Below are 12,500 nucleotides of genomic sequence, written 5' to 3'. Positions count from 1 at the left end.
TGTGTGTGTGTGTATGTGTGTGTGTGTGTCAGTGTCTGTGTGTGTGTGTGTGTGTGTGTGTGTGTGTGTGTGTGTGTGTGTGTGTGTGTGTGTGTGTGTGTGTGTGTGTGTGAGTGTGTGTGTTTGTGTGTCTCTGTGTGTGCATTATCATGTATATGAATACATATACATGATAATATCCAAATATAATTTAATGGAATAAATTTACTAAAAAAAAAAGAGAGATAAAGAGAGAGAGAGAGGGGGGGCGGGTGGAGGGAGAGAGAGAGAGAGAGAGAGAGAGAGAGAGAGAGAGAGAGAGACAGAGGGAGAGAGAGGAAGAGAGAGAGAGAGAGAGAGAGAGAGAGAGAGAGAGAGAGAGAGAGAGAGAGAGAGAGAGAGAGAGAGAGAGAGAGAGAAAGGGGGGGAATGAATTAACCTAAATCGAGTGTTTTGCAACTGTCCGAATGTGTTTTCGAAACTGTCATTAATGGTGACAAATGTGTTATGCTGTCATGCCTTCGGACGCTGTTAATTTGATCCATATTAATATTAGTCTAATCACAAGTAAATAATATTTGCTAATTATCGTTACGTTACATGTCGTGTTTTCTGGCACTTAATTTGATCATTATTGATATTCTTCCAAACATAAGGATATAATATTTGTTTACACATACACTCATACACACAGGCTTATACATACGCACACAAACAGACTTTAAAATACGTACATACACACAGAGATACACCACAGATACACATACACACACACACACACACACACACTCACACACACACACACAGATTCACACTTTTATAAAAAGAGAAAGAAATTGAGATAGAGAGGTATATAGATAGAGAGTGACAGATAGATAGATAGACAGATAGATAGATAGATAGATAGATAGATAGATAGATAGATATACAGATATATATATATAGAGAGATAGAGAGAGAGAGAAAAGAGAGAGAGAGAGAGAGATAGAGAGAGAAGAAGAGAGAGAGAGCGAAAAGAAAAGAAGAGATATTGAGGGAAAAGGAAGAACTAATACTTTACGCACGTATAATTCACAACCGATAATGAATGAAAATTTAAGATATTTGACCGAAATACAGTACTTTTCGTATGCTTGGTTGAAAGCGTGTGTAATTTATTTTCTTTTTGTTTCGTGATGTGTCGTATATTATAGAGTTTGGGTGATAATTAATCCATATAATGTGAATGAACACGCGCAGAGACGTAATAAAAACCCACGTTAGCTATCAATAATTAGTAATAATGGTGATGGTCTCAGCAGGAAGGGAGAGAGAGAGAAAGAGAGATAAAGTGAGTGAGTGAGACAGAAAGAGAAAGAGAAAGAGAAACAAGAAAAACAAAAATGAGATTAATACAGAAAAACAAAATAGAAAAAGCCACTCAAAAACAAATACAAAACTCAAAAACGAATACAAAACTCAAAAACAAATACAAAAACACACAGACAAACAAATTCTGAAAAAAAACACTCACCATACAAACGAAAATCACAAAAAGCAGCTAGTAAAATTCAAAAATAAAAGAAAGTCGACGGTTGATTCGAAAAGAACCATTCAAGTCGAAGGAATGACTTGCCTTTTATTATTATTATTCATTTCTTTCTTATCCCTCGTTTCTGTTTCTGTTTGTCTTTTTTTTATTATTACTATTGCCTTGTTTTTCTTTCCTTTTTTTTCTTGAATTTTTATTTATCTTATATATATTTTTTTTTTCAAGATATATTTCAGTGTTATTTACTCTATATTAATAGTATAATGAACATGACCAGTATGTGTATATGTTTATCTATGTGTGTATGTTTATATATGAGTGTTTTTGTGCGTCCTATGACATTAGAATGATTGCCCAGTTTAAACTTTCAGTTATATATAATTATTTTGCTATTCAAATTATTATTATTATTATTATTATTATTATCATTATTACTATTATTATTATTATTATTATTATTATTATTATTATTATTATTTTATCATTATTATTATTATCATTATTATTATCATTATCATTATTGCTATTATTATCATCATTATTATTATTATTATCGTTATTATAATTATCATTTTTATTGTTGATTGTTGTTGCTATCATTATTATTATTATTATTATTATTATTATTATTATATTACCATTATTATTATTATTATTATTATTATTATTATTATTATTATTATTATCATTATCATTATTATTATTATTATCGTTGTTGTTGTTGTTGTTGTTATTGCTATTATCTTTTTATTTTCATTATTATTATCATTATTATGATTATTATTATTATTATCAATGATAATAATAATAATAACAACAACAACAACAATAATAATAATAATAATAATAATAACAATAATAATCGCAGTAATAATAGTGATAATGTTAATAATAATAAAATAATAATACCAATGATAGTAATGATAACAAAAATAGCAATCTTAATCATGATATTAGTAATAATAGTAACAATAAGAAGAAAAGAAAAATGAAAATGATGTTTGATCCTTGATCGATGGCAGAGTTCACTAACCTCTTTGAGTATATAACCAAGAGCCAAATATTCTTACATTGACGCCAAAAATGTGGGCGTGTGGGCGTGATCGTGAAAGGCTGTGGGCGGAGCAAACCTATTAACAGCGACATAATTACGTGTTTGCTCTAGCCCTCTCTCTCTCTCTCTCTCTCTCTTCTCTCCTTTCACTTCTCCTCTCTCCTCTCTCCTCTCCTCTCCTCTCTCCCCTCTCTCCCCTCCCCCTCTTTCTCCTCCTCGTCTCCCCTCCTCCACCTCCCTCCCTCAACCCTCTCCACCCTCCCTATCCCCTCTCACCCTCTCCCTTCCCTCATCTCCACCTCCCTCTCTTTCTCCTCTCCTCCCCATCCTCCTCCACCTCCCCTCTCCCCTCCCTCCTCCTCCTCCCCCTCCCTCTCCTCCCCCCCTCCTCCCACCTCCCCTCTCCTCTCCCCCCCTCCCCCTCCCTCCTCCACCTCCGTCCCTCCCTTCTGTTCCAAATTAATGTTGCTTAATTATCAGGTAAATATGTGCTGGCATTCTAATTTCATTTTATGGATGGTTCGAGGAGTATACGCTGGCTGGGGGGGAGGGGGGGAGGGAAAATTTATGTTCACGATTGAGTTTGTGTTTGTCTGTCGTTACGTGAAATCGATGTGTACTTTCATTGCGTGTTTACATCTTTGTTTTTTTTCACCTATGGGAGGATGTATGTAAACAAGTGTTTTACGCATGATGTGTATAGATACACGCGAGACACTACATACGCACACGCATGCACACATACACACGCACACACACACACAAGAGCACATAATCCCCTCTCTCTCTCTATCTATCAATCTATCTATGCATCTATCTTTCTTTTTCTCTCCCCCCCTTTCTCTCTCTCTCTCTCTCTCTCTCTCTCTCTCTCTCTCTCCCTCTCTCTCTCTCTCTCTCTCTCTCTCCTCTCTCTCTCTCTCTCTGTCTCTCTCTCCTCTCTCTCTCTTTCTCTCTCCTCTCTCTCCTCTCTCTCTCCTCTCTCTCCTCCTCTCTCTCTCTCTCCTCTCTCTCTCACTCCTCGTCTCCTCTCTCTCTCTCTCTCTCTATCTATCTATCTATCTATCTATCTATCTATCTCCCCCTCCCCCCCCACACCAAACAAAAGTATTCCTGGCCTCTCCCCCACGTCTCCCTCTCCCCCCTATCCCCCCTCCCCCCGCACCAAACAAAAGTATTCCTGGCCTGCTATTGGTTCGTCACTCTACCAGCCAGACCGTGACGCGTTAATGGTATGAGCAGAAGATAACAATGAGATGCATTACGAGTTACAAAAGCTGTGTACGTTTTGGATTTTTTTTCTTTTTTTTTTGAGGGGGGGTGTGATTTTTTTTTTTTTTTTTTTTGAGGGGGAGAGGGGTGGGGGGGATATAGTGAAATCGACACTTCATACCTCCTCCCTCCTTCCTTCCCTCCCTCCCTCCTCTTACCCTGTATCCCTACCCCTGTATACTCCTCCGTTTATTCATCCTCTCTCCCTACTGTACCCCCCCTATCCCTCCCCCTACCTATGCCCCACTCCTCACTCCCCTTGCCCCTTCCCCTCCTCCCTATTTAACCCCCTCCCCTTCCTATATCCTACCCCCCCTTCCAATTCCCCCAACCCCCTCCCTATATCTTTCCTACCCCCCTCCCCATTCCCCCAACCCCCTCCCTATATCCTTCATCCCCCTCCCCATTCCCCCCTCCCCTCCCTATATCCCCCCTCCCTATATCGCCCTCCCCCCCCCCCCATAACCCCTTTTAATAACTATCCTGACTCGGCAAACTCGCGTGTTACTTTACCAGGTCGTCTAGCTTTTGTGTGACCTTGTCTGACCTACGAAAGGTCAACATAACAGGCTATGACATAACAACATAACAACATAACAGGCTGTAACATAACAACAACATAACAACATAACAGGCTATGACATGATAACAACATAACAGGCTATCACATAACAGCAACATAACAACATAACAGGCTGTGACATAACAACATAACAGGCTGTGATATAACAACATAACAACATAACAGGTTATGACATAACAACAACATAACAACATAACAGGCTATGACATAACAACAACATAACAGGCTCGAGGTATGACACAACAACAACATAACAACATAACAGGCTAACACATAATAACAACATAACAGGCTCGAGATATGACATAAGAGTTGAGATATAAGATTTTTTTATATGAATTTGCTTTTATATCTAATAAATCTGTGGTGACGATTGTATTGAAGTAAAGGATAACTTGATAATGGGTAACGTAATTTAATATCATACTGAAGAGAAATGTATTTTTTATTGATTTCTCAAAATTATATAAACAGTTATGATAGTGATAATGACGTAGTAATGATATCGGTAATAGTGATGGTAATGAAAGTAATAATAATGATGATAATAACAATGATGATGATGACACACACACACACACACACACATACATACATACATATATATATATATATATATATATATATATATATATATATATATATATATATATATATATATATATATATATATATAATTATATACTATATTACATATAAATTAATAATATCTACTACTATATATACTATATACTATAAAAGATATATTATAAATAATCATATAATCTGCAATATATATATATATCATATTATATATATATAATATATATCTATCAATAATTATAATCATTATATACATTTGCAACCGCATACACTCACTAACATACGCATACAACACTTGATAACTAGCAACGCCAACCGCCAGCACACGACATCCCGCTGCTCACCCTAAACACACGAAAGAAATCCTCCGCCACACTTCATAATCTGATCCATTCCCTCATTAAATCACACATAATCTCCCAATCAACAATGTATAACATCAATCAATCATATATCATTGGTTCTCTATATATGAATATTTAGCTTACGCATTATTGCATTAAAAGGTCGAGTCACAGTGATGTAAAAGGAATTTTTAAAAGGGTGTAGTAATGGCTCACTGCGGATTAGCGATATTAGTTTATTGCAAAATCATTAATTCACATCGACTTCCCCTAAAAAAAATGCCTGTGTTGTGCCTCGTGCATGCAATGCATAGATAAATGAATGTGTGTATACGATTGAATATACGTGTGTTTGTGCGTGCGTCTGTATGTGTGTGTGTGTGTGTGTGTGTGTGTGTGTGTGTGTGTGTTTACTTTTTAGCTCTTATTTTCATTTCATTCATTATCCTTATCGATTTCCTTTTTTTATGCAACCTTCTTACTGCACTCTTGCAAACCAACACACACATGTACGCTATTAATCATAAACTACACACACACACAAACACACACACAAACAAACACAGTCACACACACACACACACACACACACACACACACCACACACACACACACACACACACACACACACACACACACACACACACACACACACAACATAAAACAAACAAACAAACACACGCGCGCGCAAAAACTCAAAACGCAAAAACGATAATGCAATATTATCGGTATCCGACTCAAAATGACAATTCCGAAATACAATGCTCAGAAGGAACCGATAGCTTAGTAGTTTCAGTAGTTTAGGATATAACCCCAGGGGGAAGCGATTGTCGTGGTTGCCATATATATTCGCCAAATCTGAAATTCGCTTTGCAACATTGACTTGCTTGAGAGAGAAAAAAATCCTCTGTTGGCGGAGGAGTTAGAGAGGGGGTGGGGGAGTTAGAGAGAGGGGGGAGAGGGGGAGTTAGAGAGAGGGGAGGGGGGAAGGGGAAGGTAGGGGAGGGAGGGAAGGGAGGAGTGAGGAGAGAGAGAGAGAAGAGAGAGAGAGAGAGAGAGAGAGAAAGGAAGAGATAGAGATATAGATAGAGATAGAGAGAGAGATTCAGACAGACAAAAAGAGAGAGAGAGAGAGAGAGAGAGAGAGAGAGAGAAGGAAACAGACAGATAGACAGACAGACAGACAGACAGAAACAGAGAGAGGGAGGGAGAGAGAGAGAGAGAGAGAGAGAGAGAGAGAGAGAGAGAGAGAGAGAGAGAGAGAGAGAGAGAGAGAGAGAGAGAGAGAGAGAGAGAAAGAGACAGAGAGAGAGAGAGAAAGAGACACAGAGAGCGAGAGAGAATCAGAGACACAGAGAGAGAGAGAGAGAGAAAGAGAGAGAGAGAGAGAGAGAAAGAGACACACACACTCAGAGAGAGAGAGAGAGAGAGAGAGAGAGAGAGAGAGAGAGAGAGAGAGGGAGGGGGGGGGAGGGAGAGAGATGAGTGAGTGACTTCCCGACCAGGCTGATAAGAAATGAACGACTGACAAGGGAGAAAGTGATAAGATCGTACTCAGAAGGATTCCCAAAGTGCTAAAAAACACAAACACGCGCTCGTCTCTGCGTTTTTATGTATTTTTACAACATACATATATACATATCCTTAAAGGTGCGCTCACATATGCACAGTGACACACAGTAAACATACACGTAATCACACAGATAACATACACGCAAACACACACAGATAACATAGACACACGCCAAAACACAGGTAAACACACATACACACACACACAAAACACCTAAAAACACACAGACATAGGCAAAAACAAACAAAGACACAGATACACACACGCAGATAACACAGACACGCAAAAACACATCAAAGCACACACGTAAACAGACAGACACACAAATCGCACACGCATATGACCATATTTGGTATACAGATAGATCTTCAATTCAAAATTTTTTTTCATATACATTTTCGAAAATAACCACCTTAATCAACAAGAATATCTATTTATCTATCTATCTATGTGTATCTACTAAACTATATACACATATTTACGTATGTATGTATGTATATATGTATGTATGTGTGTATGTACATATATATGTATGTTTGGATGCATATGTGTATGTATCGATAGCTATCCATCCACTTATCTATATGTCTATCTATCTATCTACCTACCTACCTATATATAGATAGATAGATAGATAGATAGATAGATATACCTTCCTATCTATTTATCTATCTCAGCATTCCTTATCAATGTCGAGAAAGTGTTACCAACTCGTCACTGATACCGAGGGAGTGATACCAGTTACTTCCCTCATTTTCATATCTCTCCCTTTCTCTTTTTTACATTCCCAATTTTTTTTATTTGAACCTTTTGTAGGGAATCAGAGAGAAGAGGAGAAGAAGAAAAATCGGCGAGAGGTTATAGGAGATTGAGACTGCCTCCCTGGAACCATAAACCACTTCTCTTTGGGGTCAGCTGAACTGGTCAGTGAGAGGGGGGAGGGAGGGGGAGGGGAAGGGGGAGGAGAGAGTAGGGGAGGGAGGGGAAGGGGGAGGGGAAAAAGGGGGGGGGGGGAAGGGGGGGAGGGAGGGGAGGGGGGGAAGGGGGGGGAGGAGATAGGGAGGGAGGGAAGGGGGGGAGAGGAAAGGGGAGGGGGGGGGGGGGGAGGAGGGGGGGGGGGGAAAAGGGGGGAGGGGGGGGGGGGGAGGGGGGGGGGGGGGGGGAGGGGAAGGGGGAGGAGAGAGAAGGGGAGGGAGGAGAAGGGGGGGGAAAGGGGGGGGAAAAGGGGAAGGGGGGGAGGGGAAGGGGGAGGGGAGGGGGAGGGGGGGGAGGGGGGGGAGGGGGGGGGGGGGAAAGGGGGGGGGGGGAGGGGAGGGGAGGGGAAGGGGGGGAGAGAGGGGGAGGGGGAGGGGGAGGGAGGGGAAGGGGGGAGGGGGGGAAAGGGGGAGGGGGAGGGGAGGGGGGGGAAAGGGGGAAAGGGGGGGGGGAGGAGGGGGAAGGGGGGGAAAGGGGGGGAGGAGGGGAAGGGGGGAGGGAGGGGGGGGGGGGAAGGGGGGGAGGGGGAGGGGGGGAAAGGGGGGGGGGAGGAGAGGGGGTGGAGGGGAAGGGGGAGGGGAGGGGTGGGGGGGGGGGGGAGGAAGGGAAGGGGGGGGGGGGAAGGGGAAGGGGGGAAGGGGGGGGAGAGGGGGGGGAGGGGAAGGGGGGGAGAGAGGGGGAGGAGGGGGGGGGGGGAGGGGGGGGGGGGGGGGGGAAAGGGGGGAGGGGAGAGGGGGGGGGGGGGGAAAGGGGGAGGAGAGGAGGGGAGGGGGGGAAAGGGGGAGGGAGGGGGGAGGGGGGGGGGGGGGGGGGGGAGGGGGGGGGGGGGGAGGGGAAGGGGGAGGGAGAGGGGGGAGGGGGGGGGGGGGGGGAAAAAGGGGGGGGGGGGAAGGGGGGAGGGGAAGGGGAGGGAGGGGAAGGGGGAGGAGAGAGGGGGAGGGGGGGGGGGGGGGGAAGGGGGAAAAGGGGGGGGGGGGGAAGGGGGAGGGAAAAGGGGGGGGGGGGAAGGGGGGGAAAGGGAGGGGGGGGGGGGGGGGAAGGGGGAGGAGAGAGGGGGGGGAGGGGAAGGGGGGGAGAGAGGGGGGGGGGGGGGGGAGGAGAGAGAGGGGGGGGGGGGGGGGGGGAGGGGGAGGAGGAGGGGAGGGGGGGGGGGGGAGGGGGGGAGAGGGGGGGGGGAAGGGGAGGGAGGGAAGGGGGGGGGGGAGGGGAGAGAGGGGAGGGAGGGGAAGGGGGGAGGAGAGAGAGGGGAGGGGAAGGGGGAGGAGAGAAAAGGGGGGGGGGAAAAAGGGGGGAGGGGGGAAAAGGGGGAGGGGGCGGAAAGGGGGGGGAGAGAGAGGGGAGGGAGGGGAAGGGGAGGAGGAAAAGGGGAGGGAGGGGAAGGGGGGGAAAGGGGGGGGGGGGGAAGGGGGAGGAGAGAGAGGGGAGGGAGGGGAAGGGGGAGGAGAGAGAGGGGAGGGAGGGGAAGGGGGGGGAGAGAGGGGAGGGGGGGGGGGGGGGAAAGGGAAGGGGGGGGAAAGGGGGAGGAGAGAGGGGGGGGGGGGAAAGGGGGGGGGAAAAGGGGGGGGAGGGAGGGGAAGGGGGAGGAGAGAGAGGGGAGGAGGGAAGGGGGGAGAGGGAGAGGGGGGAGGGGGGGAAGGGGGGAGGAGGGGGGGAGGGGGGGGGAAAGGGGGGGGAGGAGAGAGGGGGGGAGGGGGGGGGGGGAGGGGAGTGGGGGAGGAGGGGAAGGGGGAGGAGAGAGAGGGGAAGGAGGGAGGAAGGGGGAGGAGAGAGTAAGAGAGTAAGAGAGACAGAGACAGAGAGAAAAAAGGAGAGAGAGAGAGAGAAAAAAGGAGAGAGAGAGAAAGAGAGATACAGAGACAGAGAGAGAAAAGGAGAGGAGGAAAGGAGAGAGAGAAAAGAGAGGGGGATGAAGAGAGAGAGGGGAAGAGAAGGAGAAGAGAGAGAGAGAGAGAATCAAAAAAAAAAGAAAAGGGAGAAAGAAAGAAGGAGATAGAGCCAAGAACGAGAGAAATATAACAATGATATAGAAAAATAAATAATAAAAATCCTCATCCTCAGAAAAGGAATCAGAGGAGGAAGAGAAGAAAAATAATAATAATAAAATAAGCATAAAAAGAAAACGAAGAAAAAGAAGGAAAAGAAAAAAATAAAGATAACAAAACTAATAATAAGAAAAAGGAGAAATCGAAAAATAAGAATAATAAGAAATAGAAAAATATGAATAAGAAGTGAGGTGAAGATAAGGAAGAAGAAGAAAGACGAAGATACAGAAGAAGAAGAAAACCGAAAATAAAGAAGAAGAAAGAAGAAAAACGAAAATAAAGAAGAATAAGAAAGACGAAAATAATGAAGAAGAAAGACGAAAATAGAGAATAATAAGAAGAAAGACGAAAATAAAGAAGAAGTAGAAAGACGAAAATAAAGAAAAAGAAAGACGAAAATAGAGAAGAAAGACTAAAATAAAGAAGAAGCAGAAAAACGAAAATAAAGCAGAAGCAGAAAGACGAAGATAAGAAGAAGAAAAACGAAAAAGAAGAAAAAACGGAAAAAAAGCCTGAAACCCGAGCACAATCTGAAGCGACCTCGCGGAACAGAAGAAGAAGAAGAAGAAAAACGAAAATAAAGAAAAGCAGAAAGACGAAGATAAGAAAAAGAAAAACGAAAAAGAAGAAAAAACGAAAAAAAGCCTGAAACCCGAGCACAATCGGAAGCGACCTCGCGGAGCAGACAATCCCTCAGCCGCGAGTTTCATTTCGAATTCACTAAAGGCTACTGAAGCCATAACCATGAAGTCTGAATAACGTCGTGAAATGCGCAGAACGGCCAAGATGTGAGGGGAAAAAGGGGGGGGGATGAGAGGGGGAGGGTGTTGATAGGCGTGAGGGGGAGGGGGGAGGGTGGAGGGAAGGGGAGGTGGGAGAGTGGAGGGAAGGGGAGGTGTGGTGGAGAGAGGGGGAAGGGGGAGGGGGATGAGAGGGGGAGGGTGTTAATAGGCGTGAGGGGGAGGGGGGAGGGGGGAGGGAGGATGATGGTAAGGAAGGGAGGAGAGGAAGGATGTGGGAGGGAGGGATTGGGAGGGGAAGGGAGAGGGGGGGGAGGGAGGAGTGAGGGTGATGAGGAAGGAGGGGGGGAGAGGGAAGGGAAAGGTAGGAGAGAAGAGGGGAAGGAGAAGAGGAAAGGGGAAGCAGGGGAGACGAAGATAGGAGGAGGACAGGAGAGGGAAGAAGAAAATGGGAGAGGAAGAGGGAGAGGGAGGAAGGGAGATGGGAAAGAAATATAAGGATAAAAGAAAAGAGAGATGGGAGGGGAGATGCAGAGAAAGAGAGAAAGAGAGAGTGAAAGACAAAAGGCAAAGCGAAATAACCAATAACACTCCCCCCCCCCCACCCCCTTCAAGACTGACGAATGACAGAAACAGACGAAGAGACAATGAGAGGAAGAGAAAAGGAAATAAAGACAAACATGCAAACAGAGAATGGGAGAATAAAATACAGACAGAAAGATAGACAAACAGACAAACAGACAGATAGACAGACAAACAAACAGACAGACAGACAGACAGACGAAGAGAGAGAGATGGAGATTTAAAAAAAAAAAAACATATAGATAGATAGATAAAGAGATAGAGCGATAGATCGAGAAAGACAGACAAACAGACAGATAGAGAAGCAGATAGACAAACAGAAACGGAGAGAGAAAATCAAATAAATTAATAAAGATAGACAGATAGATAGATAGATAGATAGATAGATAGATAGAGGACCCTCCCCTTTCCCTCAGACTCAGATGACTGCATATATACCCCACTGCCTGGACTTCGGAGAGCGGCCATTGTGCACATCCGTTGCAAGATGGAGGGCGAAAGGGAGGGAGTGGAAGGGAGGAGAGGGAGGGTGTGGAGGGAAGGAGGGAGGGGAGAAAGAGGAGAGGAGGAGGGTGTGGAGGGAAGGAGGGGAGAAAGAGGGAGAGGGAAGGAAGGAGAGGGAGGGTGGGGAGGGAAGGAAGGAGGGGTGAAGGAGGGAAGGAAGAGGGGAGAGTGTGGAGGGAAGGGAGGAGAAGAGTGAGGAAAGAAATGAGAGAATAAGGAGAGGAGGAAAGAGAGAGAGGAGAAAGGGAGGGGATGAGGGAGGGGGGAAAGGGAGGAGGGAAGAAGGAAACAAAGGAAGTGAAAGGGAGATGAAAGAGAGGAAAAAGGAATGAGTGGAGAGAAAGAGGGGATGAGAAAGGAAGGAGATAAGAGAAGAAGGAAAGGAGGAAAGAAGGAGAGGAGGAAGGAAGAAAAGGAGGAGAAAGGAAGGAGATGGAAGAAAGAGAGAAGGGGGAAAGGAGAGGAAGGAGGAAGAAGAAGATGAAGGAAAAAGAGGAGGAAGAGGAGGAAGAATAGAGAGAAGGGGAGGAGAGAAAGAAGGAAAGAATAAAGGAGGAAGGAAAAATAGGAAAGAAAGAGAAGAGAATTAAAAGGGAAGAGGGAATAAGGAGAGGAGGGAGTAAATGTTAAAGAGAGAGAGAGAAAGAGAGAGAGAGAGAGAGAGAGAGAGAGAGAGAGAGAGAGAGAGAGAGAGAGAGAGAGAGAGATTGAGAGAGAGAGAGGAAGAGACAGAGACAGA

The 12,500-nt window shown here is 44.8% G+C and overlaps 1 protein-coding gene across 1 annotated transcript in view; it reads right to left on the bottom strand.

Annotated features, from left to right (window-relative positions):
* LOC119599092 (basic proline-rich protein-like) overlaps window positions 1-9,566 on the bottom strand; it is a gene marked incomplete at its 5' end in the record, with an annotated part of 22,337 nt that extends 12,771 nt beyond the window's left edge. Inside the window, 5 exon segments of the mRNA XM_037948850.1 lie at window positions 8,012-8,098; window positions 8,169-8,445; window positions 8,448-8,741; window positions 8,743-9,221; window positions 9,275-9,566. Of these exon segments, the coding sequence (XP_037804778.1) occupies window positions 8,012-8,098; window positions 8,169-8,445; window positions 8,448-8,741; window positions 8,743-9,221; window positions 9,275-9,566 (1,429 nt within the window).
* Window positions 9,567-12,500: the final 2,934 nt, after the last annotated feature.

This window comes from Penaeus monodon, chromosome 42 (assembly GCF_015228065.2).
Source record: "Penaeus monodon isolate SGIC_2016 chromosome 42, NSTDA_Pmon_1, whole genome shotgun sequence".
Classification (NCBI taxonomy): Eukaryota; Metazoa; Arthropoda; class Malacostraca; order Decapoda; family Penaeidae; genus Penaeus; species Penaeus monodon.
Note: the sequence above shows the minus strand (reverse complement) of the source record. Positions and strands in the feature narration are given on the sequence as shown.